Source organism: Homarus americanus, unplaced genomic scaffold (genome assembly GCF_018991925.1).
Source record: "Homarus americanus isolate GMGI-L3 unplaced genomic scaffold, GMGI_Hamer_2.0 scaffold55743, whole genome shotgun sequence".
Classification (NCBI taxonomy): domain Eukaryota; kingdom Metazoa; phylum Arthropoda; class Malacostraca; order Decapoda; family Nephropidae; genus Homarus; species Homarus americanus.
In genome coordinates, this window is record NW_024745117.1 from 202,536 (window position 1) to 226,969 (window position 24,434).

General features: G+C 38.0%; 1 protein-coding gene across 1 annotated transcript; it reads right to left on the reverse strand.

Moving 5' to 3' along the window:
* Window positions 1-2,304: 2,304 nt before the first annotated feature.
* LOC121878576 (nucleic acid dioxygenase ALKBH1-like) lies at window positions 2,305-21,088 on the reverse strand. Its single transcript, XM_042384915.1, has 7 exons — window positions 20,742-21,088; window positions 19,354-19,491; window positions 17,038-17,152; window positions 16,298-16,451; window positions 12,871-12,949; window positions 5,275-5,468; window positions 2,305-3,391 (listed from the first exon to the last, which is right to left on the reverse strand). Exons 2-7 carry the CDS (start codon window positions 19,471-19,473, stop codon window positions 2,884-2,886), a joined length of 1,170 nt encoding a protein of 389 aa, XP_042240849.1. The 5' UTR covers window positions 19,474-19,491; window positions 20,742-21,088; the 3' UTR covers window positions 2,305-2,883.
* Between the last annotated feature and the right edge of the window lie 3,346 nt (window positions 21,089-24,434).

A 24,434-nucleotide genomic window follows, 5' to 3' on the forward strand; every position in this document is an offset into this window, starting at 1 on the left:
ATGTACCGTTAACTTGAACTAAGATAATCTAATTGCCTATGAACTTGAACTCTGAAATCAGTTTAAGTACTGCAAGTTATTGTTATACGTAAATTAGTTAAATTAAAGTTTACAATTCACCTCAAACTCTAATCCATTTTTCGTTATCTAATCTAATTGAGATTTTATTTCATTTTATTAAATTCTGTCTTGTAAAATAATGTGAAATCTAATTTTGTTCAATCCTGCGAGGGCATCCTTGTTCACCCCCACCTCCCACAAGAAGTCTAATGGCATAATATTGGGAGATCAAAGAGCCAGGAGATGGGTCCATCTCATCAAATCCATCTGCTGGGGAAATTCTTGTCAAGGAAGTTATGTACAATCAAACTCCAATGTACTAGAACCTGCAAAATAACAAATACAGGTACACCTATAGTTACAACTCTTCCAACTGGTAGACCATGTAGACTTACATAGTGTATCAGTTGGCTGTGCTACGGTTCACTTATGGTGCATATGTTGAGATGCACTGAAGAACATATAAAACTCAATTTGAAAAAAATAAGAAATAAATTATTCTATCTCTTTTAGTTTTGTTGTATTGGGTGAGGTCTTTCTCTAATGTCATGTGAGTAAACAATACAGGTATGTTACAATATAGAGGGGCCAGTACCATGCCCTTGATGTACCCATCACTTCTGTAGTTCCTTCTTGTGCTGACACTTACCCATTGGTATTTAATCATTCGTTCATCTCGTCTTTTTTGCACTCACTCAATGGCAAGGGCAGATCCAGGGGGAGGGCCTGACTCCTCCTTTTCACCAGAAATTCCAATACACTTTCTTTAATGCAGTACAGTATTGTACTTAGGCATTTTGGTATAGTAAAAAGTAATTTCAATTGACCTCAGAATATCTCCTAATATCAAATGCACATGGCTTCAAAATGTGAAAATGACCATAATTTTTTTTTTTTTACGGGGAATAGCCCACCCAGGCACAAGTCAACGACCCACAACAGGGCCTAGTGGGCGAAAAAATAAGAGTAAAAGAAATTAAAAATAGAAAAGAAAAAGAATACAATAATCCACACCACAAAGATGCTGGAAACCAGCTTTTTAAAGTGAGACAGATTGTATGAGTGTGGAAACAGAAGGCAGAGCATTCCACAGTTTGGCTGTGTGAGAAAAGAAGGATGTACTATAACAGGTTATTCCAGTGTGACTGACATCCACAGAGAAATGGTGGGCTCCGCAGGCAAGAAAAGTGATACAAGCTCACAGCCTTAACGGTGGTACACAGGATGCCAAATCCACCGAACATTGTCCATTATTGTACCGGTAAAAGAGAGAGTGAAGAAACATTGTGGCGAAGAGAAAGGGAAGAAAGATTATCAACTAAAGGAGGAGAGTTAATAAGACGAAATGCTTTTGATTCAAACCTACCTAACAGTTGGACAGAAGAGCCACCCCAAATATGAGAGCAATACTCCAAGTTAGGACGAATGAATCCCTTATAAACTTGAAGCAACTGCTCAGGAGTGAAGTAGCTACAGCATCTGTACAGCTTTCGGGAGGCAACTTTAGCAATGTTGTGGATGTGTGGCTTCCATGACACATTAGTGGATACGGTGAGGCCTAGCATATCTTATTTTTGAATTTGGCAGAATGATTGCACCCTGAAATGTGATTGGTGGGAGATCATCTGATTTGGAAAGTGTAATTGGTAAATACTGTGTTTTATTAATATTGAATTTAACCAAGTTTGCCATGTCCCCCCCCCCCTCCCCCTTGATATTCCTGGATCTGCCCCTGAATGGTCGGTCATGTGGTCCCAAGTAAAAGAACAAACACAATCTCTCTCTTTTCAGTGATAAAACCTTGATAGAGCAGATCACAGTAATATCACCAGGGGCTTTCCAGGAGTGCTAAGAGTCTCTCGGGGTGGAGAGAGAAAAAAAAAAATCTAGTAGTAGTTTGTCATGTTGATATAAAGTGCACTATATCAAATCAAGTATAAAAACAATCTTACTGTAAAAATGCTATACCTGGGTGGCTTGACCTTCAATAAACTCCACTGTACCTGTAGTACTTTACTTATAAGAGACAAAATACATACTGACCTACCTATGGAGACGGTGTTGTCAAAAAATCTTACCCCATTCCTAAATGACTAGTTTGAATGGGAGCATCAAACTCTTTAGAGAAAATTAAAGTGAATAAGAACTTCCAAACTGCTTGAATGCTTCACAACTATTCATAGGTAAATTGATTTTCTTCAATCACTAATATGTACAGAAAGCAACTTAACACAGAAATCAATAAATGTTTAGCTTTGTATTTTATTATACAGCAGTACAAAAAGTTGGTATTATAATACTTAACTAGTAAATAAAAGCAACAAACCACCTCAATATGTCAACTGATATTGACTAACTTGAGACAATTAAAAAGTGATAATCTTTTGGGTAATTCCAGCATTCATTTATAAAACTCAGGAAGGTTCCCCCTAGAATTTTGATTAAGCGGTACTCCAAAAAAAATATATACATATTTTTTAAATCCATTATAAATTAGAACTGAAAACAATCTTTTTCAAACTCTTACTACAGATAACAGCGGCAGACTCTCAATAGAAAACTTCTGGGTAGTAATATTAAAAATTAAACCAACAATTATTTTATCTAAATTGCATTATACAATACTAGAAGTAATTTGTCTGGATATCTGGCACAAAGTTAGTGTTGGACAGACAACAGTTCTGGGATAAAAAAATTTAAGCAAAAAGGATATCTCAGAAAAACACTACTATTTATGTACAATACATACTGCACTTACTTTCAGCGTCAACCATTAAACACAGTACAGTACTGTATTTTATACCGAGGGAAAATATAGATTAGCTATCTGGGTAGACTGTGCATGGAAGGCATTAGTACCTGCCTCACATTCATATTGATTCTATTACTTTTGACATAATTTAACAAGTCTACAATATCACTACTGTTACTCACATCTTCACATTTTCTTCTTTTGACATGTGAAACAGTTTTGTCTTTATTGAAAACAAAGTTTTTATTCCATGTACTTTCTTTAACTAGGCATTCTTCATTAAGGATTACTACTTTTGAAACACTTCCCTCTGAAGAGCCACTCGCTCCCACATCATTATTCCATATGATGGTGCTTTCTTGGTTATCAGAAATGTCTACCTTTCCTTCACATTCGTCTTGTTTGATCTGTTCTGCATTCCAAGGTTCCTCTTCAACCAGAACTATTCTCGGGACAGCATGATATGCTTGACGTGAAGTTCCTGACATGACCATTACATCACCACTGTGAAGATGAATTGCTGAAGGTTTTGTTGCTTTTGTTGGACCTCCAATGAGGAAGACTGCACTCTGCCCAAAGCTGTCAGTCGATAAAAGTGATTAAATTTCATGTGGAAAATTTTTGAGAAAAACAACAACAACAAAAACCTACAATTAACTAAATGTCAAAACAAATAAATTATTTATACTTCTCATAACATGCATTACTGTACAGTGGTCCCTCGGTTAACGAGCACAATTCGTTCCAAAATGTTGCTCGTTAATCGAAACCATTGTTTCAATAGGTTTTTGGGTAATTGGTTCCAGCTCACCGAAAATTGCCTAAAGTCAACAAAAAAGGTAGTAAAGTACACCTACTTTGAGGTGTGTACTGTATGTAGAAGGCTCCTGGATGATGATGCTGATGTGAATTTGAAGTGGGAGGTGGAGGAGGAGAAGGGAGAAGAGAAGGAAGTGGGGGTGGAGGAGAAGGGAGAAGGTGAAGGCATTGGGGTGGAAGAGAAGTCACCCCATGCTGCCATTTCACCCATAAAATTTTAGTTCACTTGGTGTAATTCAAGATTATTTTCTTTAAATCAACACTGCACTGCATTATATATTGTCAATATGTAAAATAAACTTCAGAATGACCAATAATTTGACTGGAAACACAGAAAAAAAGCGTTTATGTTGAAGAGAGTCTGAAGCAAGATGTTACCTCCACTGAAAAGACACAGAGACTGACGCCTGTATGGTGTGTTGACAGGCTGTTTGGGGCACTAAAAACTAGTTTCCCTGTACTTAAATTATGTTAAATAATTGTTGAAATGACTAAAAATTTTAATATAAGACTTTTAAAATTATTGAATAAGTACAAACTTCGTGATATTTACTAAAATAGTAAGGAATTTAAGCCCTAGAACCGATTACTGTATTGGCGGACTAATACGACAGCTAGTGTGCAAGCGAAAACATGTTGAGGGGCGCTCGTAAGGAATTCGTTAATCAAGGGAATGCTAGTTAACCGAAGTTAAGAATCTTATGGAAGTAATTCGTTAACCGAGGCGCTCGTTAACCGAGGATCACTGTACCTGTAATTTAATTTTACTGTCCACACTTGATGGGCCCTGCAAGATGTGCAAATTTAGAGATCACTAACCTTGACACCAAGCTTGTGTAATAATTCCACTTATGATTCATCCTTTGGTAGTACAGGTTGGGTATCCTTTATCCGAAATGCTTGGGACCTTAAGGGTCTCGGATTTGGTATATTTTTGGATTTTGGAATACCAATATCCTGTATACAGAAACCTGTATAATGCGGTAGCTCACCCAGCAGGGACGAGGCCCAAGTCTATGCACAATTCATTTATATTTCATTTACAGCATATGGATACATATTATATTCTGCAGGTAGTTTTATGAAAGTATAATTTCATCATTTGGGGTATAAAATATATGATAAGATGCACACTAAAGATCCAGAAAGGTAAGCAATCACTACTGTATGTTTGGCATCGCCATGACGCCTGACTCTGAGGTGTTAAGCAGCCTGTGTCTTTCCTTTATTCATTACACATACATACTTACCCTAGTAAAAACTATGATATATGCCATATTCGGTTTATTATCTACCATGAATATGAAATAGGTTTAGGATTTCAGAGCATTTCGGACTTGGGAATTTTGGATAAAGGATACCCAACCTGTAATGTAAAAACATACCCGTTTCATTTAAATATCTTAACCAGGTGTGAAACTATTGAGCACACATAGAACTGCTGACAGAGAGGCAAGGGAATTATATGCAGGGTTCCAGTATCTTCAATTCTGAAGGTCCTAGCAAGGAAAAATTGGTAGACACATGAATAAAAGGGAAGAATTTAATAACTGGAAGATGTACAAAAAAGTAATGTAGCTACATAAGGTTCATATGCCATAATACTGTACTGTACTTATTTCTCCAATCTAAGAAAACCTCACCTAAATGAGAAGAGAGGAGCTGCATCATATGGCTCTGAGTGGTCCGTGTGTGCTGCTAGTGTTGAGTCTTGATGGTAATAATTGATGATGGCTGCCTCAGCTCTGAATTCTTCAAAACCCAGAACTTTTGAAACAACACTACACAATTTTACCAAACTGGGTGGCATTTCCCCTCGCAGATCCTCACTGTATTCCTGTGAAACAATACGTATAGTACAATGTACTGGCTTAAAAAAATTTCACATTTTAAAACATTTCAAAATTGCTAATAATTCATGCCTGGATTTTGGATTTAACCCCTTCACAATGGATATGCCACTTATAAAATTTTAATTGGCTAATGCCAGACACTTTCATTCAGCTAACCACTAATGGTAAAGAAATAAGCCGAGACGATTGGGAACGCCAACGTATGAACAGTAAGTGCATACATGTGAAAACACATTGTCATTTCTCTTCATTGAATATGAAAGCAACACTTATTTACTGTTCATATATGTTTTAAATAATATTTACGAATGTAAAAAAAAAATTCTACTAATAAACCAATGAACATTGTGAGAGTTTTTACTCAGATGATGAAGTCATCAGGTTCAACTCTGGCTGAAGCTGTAGCTCTGTAAAGCTGTTGCTGAAACTGTTACTGAACCTGAAGTTGATGTTGAAGCTGCTTATGATGCTGAATTTGACGGTGTAGCTGAAGTTGATGGTTTAGGCCTTCGAATAACAAAGCTGTCGAAAGAACCTTGCACAGCTGCTTTCTTTTCTCATTACTGTATACATCTTTATGTAGAGGTCATTTGTGTTTATTTAAATTTTAATGCTTTGTTCTGTTCTGCTTGTTCCATATAATATCCACAGACCTCTCACCTTTTTCATATCGTTTTAACACATCTAGTTTCTCGGCTAAGCTTATACACTTTCTATTAGCTTTTGAACCAACACTACCATCACTTGCTCACTGGCTCATGTTGAATAGGGATGCAAAAATGCTGTAAGAAACCTGAGAAAGTTTTTCTCCTGCTCCTGTTCCATACTTATACAATCTGTCTCACTTTAAAAAGCTGGTTTTCCGGCATCTTCATGGTGTAGATTAGCACAGTACAGTGATCCCTCGGTTAACGAACACCTCGGTTAACGAATTACCTTCCATAAGATTCTTCACTTCGGTTAACGAGCAATCCCTCGGTTAACGAATTCCTTACGAATTTTTCCCAACATGTTTTCGCCTGCATTTGGCTGCCCACCAGCTGTAGTATTAGTCCGCCAATACAGTAATCAGTTTTAGGGCTTAAATTCCTTACCATTTTAGTAAATATCAAGAAGGTTGTACTATTCAATAATTTTAAAAGTTTTATATTAAATTTTTTAGTCATTTCAACAATTATTGAACCTAATTGATGTGCAGGAAACTAGTTTTTTGCGCGCTAAACAGCCACTCAACACACCAAGCTTGCCGTCAGTTTGTTTACCATTTCAGAGGAAGGAACATCTTGTTTGAGACTCTTGAACATAAATGCTTTTTTCTGTGTTTCCAGTCAAATTATTGGTCATTTTGAAATATATTTTACATATTGATAATATATAACGCAGTGCAGTGTTGATTTAAAGAAAATAATCTTGAATTACACCAAGTGAACTAAAATTTTATGGGTGAAATGGCAGCATGGGGTGACTTCTCTTCCACCCCAATGCCTTCTCTTCTCCCTTTTCCTCCACCCCCATTCTAATTTCCATCATCATCATCATCAACCAGGAACCTTCTACTTGCACACCTCAAAGTAAGTGTACTTTACTGTATTTATTTTTAGTTTGTATGTAATTTTCGGTGAGCTGGAACCAATTACCCAAAAACCCATTGAAACAATGGTTTCGGTTAACGAGCAACCTTCTGGAACGAATTGTGCTCGTTAACCGAGGGACCACTGTATAACCTTTTTCTTCTTTATTTTCAATTTCTTTCTGTTCTTTTTTTCGCCCCCCAGGCCCCGTTGTGGGTCGTTTGACCTGTGTCCGGGTGGGCTAATTGCAGTAAAAAAAAAAAAAAAAAAAAAGCTGCGTGAAAACGGTTGTTTGCCACTCATTAGCCAGGCAGCTTCTTTGTGCAGAGCACTCTTCATTTTTTTACAGTAATTTATTTTTTTTATTATACATATCGGGATTTAGTTATTTATATGGAAATGTAATTTTATTTTATTTTTATTATATTTTGATCGTAAATACGAATGAAATAAGGACGTAAATTGAATTGGGTCCTAAATTAGCTAAGGTTTTAAATATGACAAGTTGTTGGTCGAATCGTTGATATCGGAGGTTTTACTGTACTATGTATTATTTTCGTCGGTTTACTTACGACTAAATCGACTTATGACCTGGTCGTCGGAACGGAACCCCATTGTAAGTGGAGGATAGACTGTATTTTCTTCACTCTTGTAATGATAGGTACAATGTTTCTTAATATGTTATCGTAGGTAAATGCATAGTTTATATAATTTGTTTATCACTGTGCCCGTCACCATTTCCAAATTAAGACTACAAAACTTGCAATTCTCTTATACTTACAGTGGTCCCTAGGTTAATGAACACAATTGGTTCCACAGAGTCGTTCGTTAACCGAATCTACTATTTCAATGGGATATTGGGTAATTGGTTCCAACTCACAGAAAAGTACATACAAAGTACAGTATAAACAAAATGCAGTAAAGTACACTTACTTTGAGGTGTGTATGTAGAAGGCTCCTGGTTGATGATGATGATGGGAATTAGAAGTGAAGGGTGGAGGAGGAGAAAGGAGAAGAGAAGGAAGTGGGGGTGGAGGAGAAGGAAGAAGAGAAGCATTTTAATGCTTCTTGGAAGGTGACAGTCACCTTCCATAATAATGCCAGGAACCTCTGGACTGACAGATTCTCTAACATGAGAATCCTTTCTCCTTTTTGGAGAGGAACACTGAGAGGAATCATCTTTTTCACCCATGCTTGATGCAGTAATTTCACCAATAAAATTTTAAGTTCACTAGCTGTAATTAAAGATTATTTCATTTAAATCAACACTGCACTGCACTATATATTATCAATATTTTAACTAAATTTCAGAATGACCAATAATTTTAATATAAAAATGTAAAAATATTCAGGAGACCAGCAAACTCAATGTTTCCTCCACTGTAAACAAAGTTAAGCAGAGAAACTTTGGCGGGTGAGTCAAGCGGCTAATGGGCGCACAAAAACTAGTTCCCTGTACTGTATATATTATCAATATGTTAACTCCACTGGAAATGAATGTAAACAGAACCGATTACTGTATTGGTGGACTAGCCGATCAGCTGATGCTCACAACGAAACGTGTTTCTCGTAAGACTTTCGTTAATTGAACTGAAAATCCTTATGGGAGCTAATTCGTTAACCAAAATTTCGTTAATTGGACTGTTCGTTAACCGAGGGACCACTGTATTTCGATCATACACTTGGCAACGGTTGCGAGTAAGGGGAGTGAGTGACCGCTAGATGAGCGTTGTCTGCTCTTGTAACTCTCCTCCCTCTCTGCCGTATTTCACTGGATTTACTGTTATTATTGACGTTTACTGATATAACAGTGCTTAACCCATAAAAGGTCACATTATTATAGGAGTAGTACAAGAAACTGAAAGACATACCGTAAGTATTTGGAAAAGATTAATTAGAAGATAAAAAACATAGAAATAAGTAGAATAAAATAAATAAATAAATAAATAAATAAATAAATAAAAGTAAATTACTTACCCCCTACACATAAAGAGAGCAACATAAAAAAAAATTCAAGCAGAAGCCCAGAACAGACAGATGGAGAACAGAGTATAAAACCTCCTTTTACACTATATTGCATGGGGCATACAGTAAACCATCACACTTCTGGAAAATTAGGGGGGAGAGGATATCTGGATGTGACAAATGTCCGGATGAACCAGGGGACGAATATGAGTTAACGATAATCATAATACTGTACAGTATTGTACATGGACTTTATTGATACGAGTAATAATAATAATAATAATAATAGGAGAGACCACCTGTTCGAAAAAGTCGATTGTTCATATCTTCCGGCGAATGTGCTAAATGTATAAAAACAATATATAACGATATAAAAACACCAAACTGTATTTTACGGCATATAAGATGCATCCCCTATTTAGCAGTGAGTATTTAGGAAAAAACGTGTGTGTACCTGTATTTTCCTCCTGTAACAATAGTTTTCTTAAAATAATATAAACAATACCAGGAAATGAGCGGAATGAATAAATATAATACCTGTACCAATAAATAAGTTACAACAACAAATACTATTGACAAGCCAGTAATAAAAGCCAAATGATATACAGTAAGTCCGCACTTAACGTCGTCCCACTTAATGTTGTTTCGGTACTATGTCGCTAATGTTTAGAGACCCAAAATTCGTTTAACGTCCCGGTGATCTGATACTGAGTTATTTTGCGTCGTTGGGGACTACTTTTTACGGCGCATCACCCGCTCTTGTCTGGACCCGCTATGCTCTCTTGGCTCGTCGCAGTCTTAGTGACTCACCACCCTCCTCCTCTGCTCCACCCACCCTCCTTCGCTCCCACCCTCCTCCTCCCCTCCAGCCATACTCCTCCTCTGCTTCACTACCTACCACACACTCGCTTTACCACCTCTGCCCATTGGTGAGTATCAATACAAACTTAGTAGATGTATATGTATGCACTATTTTCTATAGAAATGGCAATGATTTTCTGTATATGTAATGTATTTCATGGGGCAAAGGTAGGCTCAGGAACGTAACTCCCATATTTTATCTATTTCTTATGGGGAAAATTTATCCTCTTAAAGTTGTTTCGTATAACCTCGCGTTTTTAGGAGAGTAACCCCGACGTTAAGTGAGGACTTATTGTATTAACACAGTCGCCATTTGCATACACTCCCTGCTTCACCATAATAACAAATCAGCTGGGATGCTGATTCCCTAGCAACATTCCCCCAACCCCTTCACTCTGCGCTCTCCTCCCATTATGTGTTTGCCCTTAGGACAATTATTTCTTGTACCTTTTTCAAAATATATATATGTAGGATGGTGTGTGCACGTAACTGAGTAAAAATAAATGAAGAAAGTTAAATGTATCGAACCAAAAATATGAGTGGAAAATAACGATAACACCTCACAGCTTGGCCCAGCAGACGACACACTATCTAGCGGTCACGCACTCCCCTTACTCGTTCCCTTTGCCAGGCGTACGTATGGGAGAAATACATATCTTGAAGTCTAATTTGAAAATGGTGATGGGCACAGTGATTTATATAAGACATGCCTTTTCCAACAATAACATAATAAGAAACATTGTATCATTACTAAAGTAAATGAATTAGTATTCCCACAAACAACAATTGACAACTCTGTTCATGTTTCCCGCCTCCTCGAGCACCTGTGTCCCGCGCGCTGACATGTTAGTCATTTTAACTTACCTTCTTTTAAATTTAATACAGTAATATATTGTATTGCTAACCTTTTGGTGAGAGATGCTGGAGTTTGTGTTTTGCTGTGATCGTATAATGGGACTTTTGACTGTTTAGTCATCTTCATCAGACAGCAAGTGTTCTGTAATGTCTGATGGTAGAGGCGACGGTGTGGGTGGAGACAAAGATACAGAAGAGGAGAGAGAAGTAGAGGGAGGAGTCCTGCTGAGATTGACGGGGGTTTTAGGACGGAAGAAGGGGTCAATCTTAGTCTGCTTATTAGTCTGCATATCACGTCCCTCAACTCACGAAGGTGGGAGTAGTAATGTAGTAGCTCAGGGTCATTTGTATTGGCATGCAGATACTCAATAGCAGTGTCCAATCCTGCCCGAACAGCCGTGCAGGGGGCTGTACAGGAAGCTGATATCTCCAACTCAGTCATCAGCTGGAAGCTGGGATCACCTTCATCACTGTGAAGCCATTCCAAGACATTTTCTTCAGTAATCGTGTTCCCACCAGCCTTCTTCAAATTATGGTGGTAGTCAGCCATCTCAAATCCCTCAAAATCACCCACATGATCTACACCTTGAAGCAACTTCTTCCAGCCGTTTGAAAGCGTCAGTACCTTCACATCCTTCCACTCTACTGCCCAGTTGAAGATGGCAGCCTTGATGTCATGCTTCCGGAGGTTCTGTAGAGTGCACTGGCCTCTTGTGTCCTCGTTTTTATCGACTTCATCCTCCAACACAACCATGATTTCTTGCAAAAACTTCCTTCTATATATCCTCTCTGATGCATAAATTATGCCTTGATCCATTGGCTAGATTAATGATGTTGCATTGGCAAGAAGGAAAATGCACCATATCATGCCATCATCACTAACAAGCTCACGGACATCAGGGTGAAATGGTGCATTATCAAGTAGAATGATGGCCTTAACACGATAGGCAGGAATCTTCAAGATGTCAATCTGATAACGGTGTATCTCAGTGCAGGCGTGCTTAAAAAAGAAGTCTTTAAAGATAGCTGCCATAAAACAGGCCTTGGCACTGGCATAATAATGGACATGCAGATGATCCATTATGTCCTTGATAGCACGAGGATGCTTAGCCTTTCCTACAATAACAGGAGTTAAGCGGTGCATGCCGTAAGCATTGGCAACACACATCACAGAAAAACAAACCTTATCCAGTTTACTCATACGTGTTGAGTGTTCCTTTGCCAGGGCCTGGGTATTCTCAGGTAACAATCTCCAAAAAAGCCCTGTCTCATCTGCGTTATACACCTGTGAAAAGAGCAGGCCTTCTCGAGCAATCAATTCAGTCAACATCATATGAAATGGCTCGATCTCCTCGGTTGGGGCACTTGCAGCTTCCCCACAGACCTTGTTTGACAATCCCATGCCTCCTCCTAAACCTCCATAGCCAACCATCAGAAGCATTAAAGTTAGATATGCCAAGGTGTGTAGCTAACTTCAGCCATTTGCATCTCAACACCTCACACAGCCACACCACTTGAACGGTGCTGTGATTTCCATTTGAACACAGCATCTTCCAGTCTTTGATCTTGCGCTACTCTTATCAGCTTGCGGCCTCCAACAGTTGTCTTGGAGGTTGAAGAATCAGGCCTATATTTCATTGCAAATGACTGCAGGGAACACTTAGCCTTTCGTATATTAGACACCGTTTGCTTAGCGACGCCATATTCGCTACAGCATCTCGCTACAGACCAACTACTCTCTAACTTCTGTAACAACTCCAGCTTCTTAGCTACAGTAAGCTGCGTGCGCTTCCTTTTGGGTGTCATCACTGCAGAACAGTCACAAGACACAAGAATTCAGACAAAATAGCACAAGGAACAACAAAAGGGCACGATCAAGAGGGAGCAAGATGGTATGTACAGACCGACACTACAAGTGAGACTGAGGAGGGACACGCGCTGTGACTAGTGGCGGGAGATGCGGACTGGGTCCATTTTAGTAGCAGGGGATTAAACATGGCATATGGACTGAGAGAAAGAGACTGGATAGGAATTTGCCACATCCGCACGTCAGTCCAGACCAACCGAAATCCAGATGTGAGAGGTCTGGAAGTGTGAGGGTTTACTGTGTAAGTTAATGTTGTGATTACTGCACCTTAGTGTCCCAGTTGTGGTGATATCCAAGTGTCACCCAACGAAGCTTCTTCTGTAACCCACTTTCTCTTCCTTCAGTCCTGCAAATAGTGAATAATTAAAAGAACAGACGAGGAGAAGGGAGGTTGGAAACTGAAGTTAGCAGCTTAACACAGCTTCATAAACAAATAACATAGAAAGAATTGTAATAATGTTTGCTAGGGACCTTAAAGGAAGAGCATAGGAGGAAAAATTGGCAAGGGTGAAGTTGTAAGAAAATCCACCATATTAAAGACAAGATCTAATCTCCAGAAGATATCATGGTATTGTTTTATCCCTAGACGTGACATCCTCTGTTAACACTTATATTTCCTGAAAATTGAAAGCACAAATCCTCAACAATTGCTCCTTATTATGCTCAAGGCTTTCTGATATTTGAAAGTATAATAATATATAAAGCCTAAAGTGCTTTAAGAATATTTTGTATATTACACTGTGCACTATAGACCAGAAATAGTAAAGACAATAAATAACAGAAAAATAAATCAAATTTTTATATGATGTACAGTACAATACAGTATATTAAGCACCCTTAAAACACATGTTCTAAAGGGATCCCCACATGAAGAGCCAGTGGGTTGAGTGTACTGTACTTTGGGATGAAAGCAACCTTCATGAATTCTCTCTGCTTCTCATTTTGCTCAGTTGGGTCTTATATATTTGAATAATCTAACTTCAATTCTTATAGCGCAGAGATAGAATCATCTGTCAAGCAAAGTGTATTTGAGAATTATGTAATATGTAGCAAACTTGTTACTGTATTCAGGATATAACACTTAAACCAAGGTAAGTAGCGCTTAATATAACAGAATATACGTATCCCTTGTTTAGTGTTAATTCAAACGATAATTCAGTTTAGCTATGCCGGTAGTATACAATTTTTAACACAGTTTCTCGTTTAATGTTAGGTCAAAACTTGGCTGATCAATAGTTTGACTACTATGATGGGGGAAAAGCTGGGGATGAGGTGGCCTGTGAGATGGCATGTTGCCTTTGTTACATGTAAGGAAACTAAAAAAGTTGTAATCCTGTTTTATAAAATTTGAATTTAGTCTTAATACCCTGAATGCAACTGAAGTAATTTATTTGCAAGTCTGCCATCAGTGACTGCTTTGTTTACAAAAAATGCTGTGATAAACAATAAAATTGATACATAGCATATCATCAAATACAACAATACATATTTTATGTACAAAAATAGTTCCTTCCACACTACACATGGGACACAGGAGACAGTGAACAGCTGAGAGATCCCCCACACCACTCCTGCCTCCCCAGATTTGTGTGCCGACTACTGCACACGTAAGACGTGCTTATCCCCATTATGGTTTTAACTACAGTAAACTCTTGATTTCAAGGAATCCGATATAACAAACTCTCAATTTAGCGGAAGGAATTTTGTCCATTACTTTTCGCTCAATTTAGCGAACTAGTTTGCTAAATCTAGATTAATTCCATTATTACACTCACACCTACAGACACACCTCAAACACATAATATATTCATAGAAACATTATTCATGGCTTACCTTAAACTAGAGAGTTCGGTGTTTGTTTTCAAACTTTGTATTATTTCCAAACTTTTTTCCATTTGATAGCCACACTCTTTTGACTTTATTCCCCACACCACTTCCTTCCTGAGACTTCTGAGAGACTTTCAGCATGATGTCTAAGTACAGTAGTTAGTTGACCGAGAGGTAGCAGTGAACAACACACGCAGTGGTGGCACGTGAAGATGAGCCCGGAAGGGCAAAAAACAACGTCATTCACTAAGTGACTTGAAAGCAGATGATATTAGTCACTAAAGATCGACTGTCTTTCTACTAGTATTCAATCTACCAGATTTTTTTTTTGCGGGAGTTTCTATTTCTAGGTGGCAATGCTGGTTACTCAGACCACCAGGCATGGTCAGTGTACTTTCAGCCGCGGTGACAGAAGCTACTCCTGGACAAAATACTTTGGATTTATTCTGAAGAATGGTCGAGCTGTGTGTGCTCTGTGTTGAGAGAATGTTGTTTGCCGGACATCAAGTTTAAAGAGACATTATGAAACGAAGCATGAGAAAATGTTTAAGGACAATGCAGACAAGACTGAAGCAATTAAGAAGGCAGTATCCAGCTATGAAAAACAAAGCAGCATTATGAAAAATCTGAGTGCAAACAAAGATCATGCAACTGTGGCCAGCTACAAAGTTTCTGTGTATTGCTAAACATGGAAAACCATTTATTGATAGGGAATATATAAGGGAAGCCTTTCTCAACAGCTCTCAAGCTTTATTTAGTGATTTACCAAACAAATACACAATCATCTCAAGGATAAAAGACATGCCTGTTGCAGCCAGGACAGTAGAGAGGTGCATATCAGGCATGGCTGCAAATATAAGAGAACAGCAAACTGTTGCATTAAGAAATGCAATTGTGTTCAGTATTGCTGTTGAAGAGTATTGATATACACGTTTGGCTATTGTCGCCAAGGGAGATGACTGTGAGGCTTCCATCCTAAGCTGCTGGGCATCACTACCAGAGAGATTTTATTGCATGAAGAAGGCTGCCTTCGCACTGCTTTCAGCCTTTGGATCGACATATCTATGTGAGCAGATATTTTAACACATGAAGAATATTCTCAATCCTCATCGCAGCCGACTTACAACTGATCACTCCAAGGAGTGCGTGCAACTTAAGGTGCCCAGATATACTCCCGACATAGCAACGCTGAGCAATGGGTAGCAGGGACAGGGATCACACTAAAATGGTGAGAGCATTTTATAGTACAGGTATTTGATTATATATCTTACCATTCATATGTAATTGTGTGTATTTCAAATACTGTATGCATGAAAATTATAGTTGTCACGCAGAGCATTAGAAATGTTAAAAACTGGCACAGTGTATTCAAAAGGTTGCCAACCCCTGACATAGATCATAGTTCAGCCTCACCTGCTCTGAGTGCTACTGGATGGCAAAATTGGACTCAGTAACACACTTACTGTACAGTCCACTGCCCCCCATGAGCCCATGTATACTATCACTTCCTACCCATACACACCCATGCTTTTAAATTTTATAGATTTATATTATATTTTCTTATTTCTAAGCTACTGTACATTAGAGAATTGTAATGATTATTCCACAACTTTTATAGTTTCATTACATGTAACAATGGCAATATGCCATTTCCATGGTTATTATTCCTTACCCTTAGTTGAGTGATAATTTTGCTTAGCATTAGATTTTCAGGAACGCATCATGCCCATCATTAAACGAGGGATACCTGTAGAGTACTCTAAAATAACCAGTTACAAATTGTATTCAAGAAAAGGGAAATTTGGTAACTTACTCAGCACAAATACACAAAGAGGACATACAAATTATAACTTACTGGACCACTTACATACGTGTCAGTTGCCACCATGTGGAATCTTTCAGTTGGATGCCATGTGAGGCTAAGTTGGTCTTGTTAGTGGCACAAGGAAACTCTTTCAAGCACCTCTTGATCCACTGTAGCTGACCTTGGCAGGTGAAGGGATTACAGATGATTAATAAACCTGCAAAATAAAAGTAAGATATTCATAAAGAGGAGCCTCATTATATGCTATTTTCATTAAAGTAAAAAATGCTTTGCAGTGTTTGAATTGTTAGAATTTGCTTTATAAGTAGGTAATGAAATATTGTTTACATAAATAATTTATCCTTAAACACTTCAGAGCAGAAACAGCAATACTGTATACAATCCTCTTTATCCATTCTCCACAGGTCAGCTTATATAACTCAACTGCATTTTCTCTTCTGGTTTTTTTAATCTTATTACAGAACTGGGTTGTAGAAAAGTGAGATAGTCATGCATGATGAGGATCATCGTGGGAGTGGTGAGTTGTTGGCAAGTCCTGGCCCAGTGATAATACTCAATGTGTGGTTATCCTACACTCCTACTACCCAAACAAGCTGTCTATGTCCCTCAAAAGAAAGAAAGAAAGAAAGAAAAAAAAAAAAAAAAGCTTTTGTTAGGCAAAACATAAAACTCACTCAAAACAAAAAACTCACATCTTAGCTACTAAGGGGTGAGTTAGCTGTCACCTACATAACCTAACCCAGCAGTACAAAGTAAAACTTCTACACAAATTCTCGATATACCTGGATGGGAATTTATGGAGTATATTTTCCAGGATGATGGTAGTAAGAGTCCTATTTCTTGTGCAAGTTCCTGGTCCTTCTCTGTGATGAAACATGGGGGTATTTGTCTTCCTCCCTATAAGATCATAAGAAATTACAAAGTCAAAAGTGACAGACATTGATGATCTCTTCTTTATGTAACACAAACATATCTGATCACTGTAACACTAGTCATTGATCAAGGAGGTGTCAGCTACAACTCAGGGCTAAAAGTCTTCACCATTAGTTTCACATGTAACATCCCAAGACTATCATGAGTCGGCTAAAATGCCTGTATAACGGTACAGTGTACTGCACACATCATTGTCATTCCTAAAAACCCTTTAATTCATATTACGCTACATAACATTCAAATCCACCGTGCTTGTAGAATCTCAGAAAATGGGAAACGTTGATAAAGGATAACTCACCTACTGAATGTTACTGAAGTATTTGATGAATTGTACCCAGATACGGGTATATAATATTAAGTGTATGTACTCATAGCATTAAGGACAACTCAAGGTATCTATAAGATGGTTGGGAGAGTCCAACCAGTACAGATTAGTGTACTATAAGGGCTAAAAGTAGATCGTGTTTGAAGGTCGTTCTATTGTCGTCTGTGAACGATTAATGAACATAGCTACCACAGGTGGTCAATGAAACTATAAAAGAACATTGATATGGAAAAAAGATAAATGTATCACACCTATGTGAAGTGTTGGAAATGATTCAGAAACTATACTTCAAAGGAAATATCTTGTATGCATCGGTGTGAACTTAATACACCTCGTCATCTCGTGTGGCGTATACCCACGCTAAAACGCCTCGGGCATACCGCATTGATATTATAACCCAATGCATTTACCCAGGAACTAGCAAACCAGAACCTTACCTTAGTGTGTAATTTAGGATTAAAATATGTATTTATAAGGCATAAGGTCACAATAGATAGGAAAATGGAGATGTGAGAATCATAAGAATTCAAAGTGAAAATTAGAAATTGGAAACTGTAGGCCGAGTCAGGGAAAAGCGCGGGATATTGCTTTTAGTAACCCCAGCCCTTCTCCCAACACAGGTCAGTGTCCTTCATTCAGCCCTAAAAAGACTTATTAAGCAGTTCTTACATCTTAAAACCTTGCCTGATGTTATAAAGTGAAGTTATAGTGTACTAGTGTGGGGTGAGGAAAGCCCCTCAGGCATTACTTTCAGTAACCCCAGCCCTTCTCCCAACACAGGTACCACGCGAGCGTCAGCCATTACCTCCCCTGTAAGGGACGCACCATGGGGGGTGCGTCTGCTCACCGTGGTCATGCACCTCCACTGTGAGTCTGTAGATACCCTACATATCACCACCCAGGATAGGAGAAAATCACTGTATACTTGAGAACCAATACTGGTATGATTACCTGGGAAGTATCCCATCTGCTCATCAAGAGAAGTGTAATGAAAATAATAATTGTTCTCCTGATGAAGACCAACTCTTTTTGTAATGTACCAGGTGATGTTATACTGATGTGTTTGGTGTTATACTGAGAAGGAATGACCGAGGTAAGGAGGTCAATGATTGTTATGAGGAATGAGTGTGTTAATGACACGCAATTAATGTAAGACGTATGTTGTGGGGCAGTGTAACTAAAATCATGGTTGTTCTTCTGAGGAAGGGCGACTCTTCTTGTATTTTGACGGGATGCAATATGTTTTATAAGGAATAAATTAGTTAAGACATGTATGTTGTTTCACCCTTCTTCCCACTATCGATTTGGTCAATGAAAAATCAACCCAATGCCTAACTTACTCTGCCCGCTACCTAATAAGCTACATACTGTCCAGAGGGGGTCTGGTGGCAGCGACCTTAAAATTAAGAATAGCGTTAAGTTATCCCCTTAGAATTAGTGACCCCAGAATCTGGCAGTATAACAGGACCAACATCCTCAGCACTAACTCACATGGGGGATTCTAAATTGTCTGCTTTGTGCTGGGTTATACAATACAATTTCAGGATTAATCCCTCACTTACAGTCTAGTAGCTGGAGAAAGAGTGATGGATTTCATAAAGATTAAAAATTTTTGCTTATTTTGCCTGATGATTAAACACCCTTGCACTAAATGGAGGGGAGAGGGATTTAGGTTTGGTTAGGTTAGCATTAGGATATCTGATCATCAGATGATATAAGCAGGGGTTCCTGAACTTCATGAAATCCAGAGTGAATCATGGTCCTGAAGGTTGGCAGGTCTGGAGCTGCATTTTTGGTGATCCTGCAGTAATATACTGTACATCTATCATGTATCTCTCACCTTAAAATCTTCATTAACATCAATGACAAGACTGCAATCAGGAGGAGGCTTTTTTCTTTTGTAGTACTTAAATATGTCTTTAAATCTGTCTTCCTCTGTATCAAGTCCATTGTCTTGCATGATGATCGGATGTTATTCCTGAAATATAGAATTTAATTTCAAGGTCTGATTCAGACCACTTTTAACAAAATGTAATTTTTTTTTATATGCAAAACAATCAACTCACAATAATATCTCACTATTTTAAGCCTATCTACATAAATTATTTAGTGTAATAGTGAGGCTGACTGGACACCTTCAGATGCCAAACAATGAATGTGCATCAAATTCTTCTGGCATAAAGAGATTTCTGACAGTCAGGCTATATTACTATAAAAACTGTCTCTATTCCAGTACAGCACTGTATTGTTTTAGGAAAAGCTGTAAAACAAAGGTGCTACTGTTTTACTCAAAACTATTTTTAAGGGTTCTTCAAAATATAATTGTTTTAAAGCCTAAAATGGAAATTCAGTCAGGTACAATATTCCCTTAAAGCTCGCAGTTTTAAAACTTGTGTACTGACACTGAATTTAATCTCGGACACTTTACAGATGAAACAAGGAAAAACTATTTTAGTATTAGAATTCCCGGTTACGTATAAAACGACGGTCAATTTATAGTCTTGCACCGGTCATTCTTTCGCTGTTACTGTATTAATATGTATTTTGTAATGTTTAGAGAATTTAAGAAATTTTTCTTCTATGATATTTCCACCGGAAATTAAGGATAACCGAGATATTAATTTTTCAATATTATTACATTCGCTCAGTCGCAAGTTTTGCCATGTCTTGTTTACTTTTGGCGGAGTAGGTAGTATTGCACCGGTCTTTATTTTAATATCAAAAATAGTTTTTTCCTATGGTATTTGATGAGTTTCAAACAAATTTGATATTCATTTCCGCTGGAAATCACTAGTTTTTGAGATTAACCCCCCCCCCCTCCCAATCATAACAGAAAAAGTAGGATTTTTTCTCGAATAAATCACAAATAAAATACCAACCAACCAACAAAACCTAACCCCCCTTTGTTCATGCCCCCACATAATGCATTGTAGATGCTTAAGAAGTGAAGACAGAGGTGAGGAGCGATGCATGAGGGGGTGTCAGACTCCGCCAAACGTAATCAAGACAGGGCGAAACTTGTGACTGAGCCCATGTAACAATATTGAAAAAATAATATCTTGGGTATCCTTAATTTCCGGTGGAAATATCATAGAAGAAAAATGTCTTAGAATTGTCTAAACATTACGAAATACATATTAATAACATCGAAAGAAAGACCGGTGCAAGACTATAAATTCACAAAAACGACTTTTTTTACCCTAACTCATTACATACATTAATAAATACCTTTGGTACAGGGTTTTGACCAGTGTTTTTGATCACAAACTTCCGCAGCTACAACTCCGTTTCACTATTTCTCGTTCACATGAGGTTGTCATATTAAGATAAATGTAAAAATTTCTTGCTAGATGCTTGCAGTCGTTCATGTTCATATATGCTGCTCAAGTTGATACATATTGCTGAAGAATAGGTGAGAAGTTACGTCAGTTTCGTCTATGTTGACATTAACCACCAAGGCTCACCCGGTCGCGGGCGGATATTCTACTAATGTAGGTAAGTACGTTTTCTTTCTTGACGTTTTGGTTAATTCCATATATTTTTAACATAAATTACTTGGTGACCACCCACCAAAGGCCAAAGTTTAAAAGAGCTATCTCACTGGACAAATTTGCGTGTTTCTCAGGAGAAATACGGCGATACCGCCGTTTTCGATAAAATTTTCTGCCTGAAAACTGAGCCGAGGATAAAGGGAAGTACAGGAGTTCTTGGGAAAGTTTTTACTTTTACTTTTTTTTTAAATTTTATCCTCTTCACCACTGATCGATCCGTTTGGGCGATCGATCACATCTCTGTTACGCACTGTTGGCAAGTACTGGGCATGCACCGGCTCCTGAATGTATCTGAACCTGCTCCAGTGCTTGTCAAGTCAGAAGGTCCGACTAATTACCCAAATGTAGCCGGAATGAAGTCAAATAATGGCCCTAGATGAATAAATCGGACTGCCAATCACTTCTTGACTAGTATTTGGTGTCACAAAGTCACAAAAAATTGGTAAACTTAATTTAATCTGAGTTAATAGATCAAGTGCATGTACCTAACCTAATCTAATCTAACCTAACCTAACCTAACCTAACCTAACCTAACCTAACACAACACAACTCAGATTAAATTAAGTTTACCAATTTTTTTTTTACTTTATGACACCAAATAATAATCGAGAAGTGATTCACAGCCCGATTTACGCTTGTACGACCATCATTTGACTTCATTGCGACTATATTTGGCTACATTTGGGTAATTCCTCGCTCCGTCGGTACATGCACGCGATCTATTAACTCAGATTAAAGTAAGTTTTCCAATTTTTTTTTTACTTTATGACACCAAATACTAGTCGAGAAGTGATTAGCAGTCCGATTTATTCATGTAGGACCATTATTTGACTTCATTGCGACTTTATTTGGCTACATTTGGGTAATTAGTCGGACCGCAAGTTCAGACAGACAGTTCCAAGAGTTCGCAACTCCCACCCCGAAAAAGTTAACCCTTACAGTTTTCTGGGCTTGCGGCTTCTTCAACCTTGAGCTGTGACCCCTTGTGGGGCGAGCGTCCGCCAGCTCCAGGTAAGGGCACTCGACTGTGTAGTGCCCTTTGAGATGTTTATACACCTCAATTAGGTCTCCCCTTGCCCGTCTGTAGTATAAGCTAGGCAATTGCAGGGGTCCAACGAATTACCCAAAAGTACCCAAAAGTATATTAAATCAGGGTAAAATTTTAACGAATATCTGTTATACATACAGTACACAAAACATGTCTAATAATATTTTTAGTGTAATTTTGTAAAAATAATTTGTAAGATGAAATAATAAACAGCGAAAAACTTTCAGTATTGGCAAACGCTAAATTCCAAAGAGTTCGTGAACAAGGGAGATAACTCAGATCCATTGTGATGCACTTCGCTAACCTAACCTAACGAAAAGTAAATCCTACGGCTATGTTAAGTACCCCAAAGTAACAGAAACATCGGTAATTATATCTCCATTTTGGATAGGGGACTCTTTGGAATTTAGCGTTTTTCGCTGTTTATTATTTCATTATTTTGACTACATTTCAATGAAAACATTATTAATCAGGTTTTATTGATGTAAAACATATATTCGTTAAGATTTTACCCTGATTTAATATAATTTTGGGTACTTTTGGGTAATTCGCTGGACCGATTACAGGCGCTCTAATCTCTCAGGGTAGCTGAGGTGCCGAAGTGCTGGTACCAGCCTGGTGGTCCTCCTTTGGACATTTTCAATCAACTGACAATCCCTTGCATATCTCGGGGACCAGACGGGGAAGCACCTCACTCTTGAAGATCGTTACGAGGGACGGACCATCTAGATATTTGAACGACCTTCTTATAAGGCCTAATTGTTTAGTATGCCTTCCTCTGTATTTGTTTTTTTGCCGTATCTATCGTTCGTTGGGTCCCACAGACAACGGTGAGATCTAATATTATCCATCATGTATTCTTCGGACAGGCGTGTCTACACAGGAATAGAGGCAGTGAACAGGGTTGCCAACTCGGATTTTCAAATGTCGCTAGGCTGGTACCTAAAAGTAGCTAAATGTCGCTAAATCTTCCATGGAAAGTCGCTAGCTATTATTCCCCCCCCTTCAGTAATTTGATGCAAATAATATTTTCATAATGCCGACTATAATGGACGGAGTATAAATAAAATGCATTATGTAAAAATAAAAATATTATTTTGTTTAAAGTTTAATGTGCACACTTACCTATTATTCAATAGTAATTGCATCCCAGTCCTCTTCGTAGTCGTCGGCAGTGTGAACAACTGTAGAGCTGGAAGCATGTGAAGTGCTTGGTTCAGGTTCTCGTGCAGATATCTTGTAACTGTATGCCTCCACAGTCCCTATCTTTCTTAAAATATCACTAGGAAGTTCATAACTTGCACAACAGGTGTTCTGTCTTTTTAACCCATACTTTATTGTAAGAATTGCCTTTAATGTCGATAGTTTCATTTTGTTGCGCAATTTTGATTTCACAAAGTTCATATTACTAAATGTACGCTCTACATCTGCGTTTGAATGCGGAAGAGATAAGGCAGCGAGTGCAATTTCAGCCAGATCATGGTAAGGGTTTTCATCTGTTGCATCTCTGTAATTTGCCACTTCTGACCACAATTTTAGGGTGTTAGATGTTTCTGTCCAGATTGTGTGATGCAGTTTTTTCCACTGGAAATCAATCTTGGTAAGGGTGCTGGAATCTTCTGTAAATAAGTGTGCCAAACCAAGTATATCTGATTTAATAGGCTTCAAGCATTCATCGGCACTCAGAAAAGAAATAGACTGCAGCACACGAATGTTGTCAGGTAAGCGTTGACGAAGTTGTTTTATGAGTTCAACCCGTTCAAATGTATTGTCCCTGTAACCCCGTTGCTATATATTATGGTTCGAAATTAGGAAAACTGAGTTTTCATGGACAGTCCAAAAGTATCCAGAAAGTCGCTAGATTTCTGTGGATATCTCTAGATTTGCGACAAGTCGCAAATCGCTCTAAAATGTCGCTAGAAAAAAACAAAAAGCTCTAGATCTAGCTACAAAGTCGCTAAGTTGGCAACTCTGGCAGTGAAGTTGAACACGACTCATTTGTTAACAAATATCAAATGTAATTACGAATATCAACATCAATAAAAAATATACACTTTATCAATATATTAAAATGCAAAATAAATACTTTTTAAATCGAACTTAGTTACTTGATGTGGTTTGATTTTTATTTAATATAAATATTCTCATTCTAGAGTAGAGATCTTGATTTGTCCACAGAAATTGGCGCAAATTGCACCATCAAGAATGGGCTGGAATGGTGCGTTTCGGCTGGGCGAGATGGGGTTAAAAAATTGACAATTCGTAGAAAAAACAACGGAAATTTGACGGAAAAAGTGTTAATTTGCCGCCGCCAAATGTGAA

Excerpts from the sequence above, each read along its gene's own strand:
- LOC121878576 (XM_042384915.1), bottom strand. The coding sequence starts at position 19,473 with ATGCAAGACAATGGACTTGATACAGAGGAAGACAGATTTAAAGACATA. Across the intron at positions 17,153-19,353 it reads ATGTTAATGAAGATTTTAAG|GGAGGAAGACAAATACCCCC; the intron begins GTGAGAGATACA and ends ATGATCTTATAG. Across the intron at positions 12,950-16,297 it reads TGGTGGCAACTGACACGTAT|GACTGAAGGAAGAGAAAGTG; the intron begins GTAAGTGGTCCA and ends CACTATTTGCAG.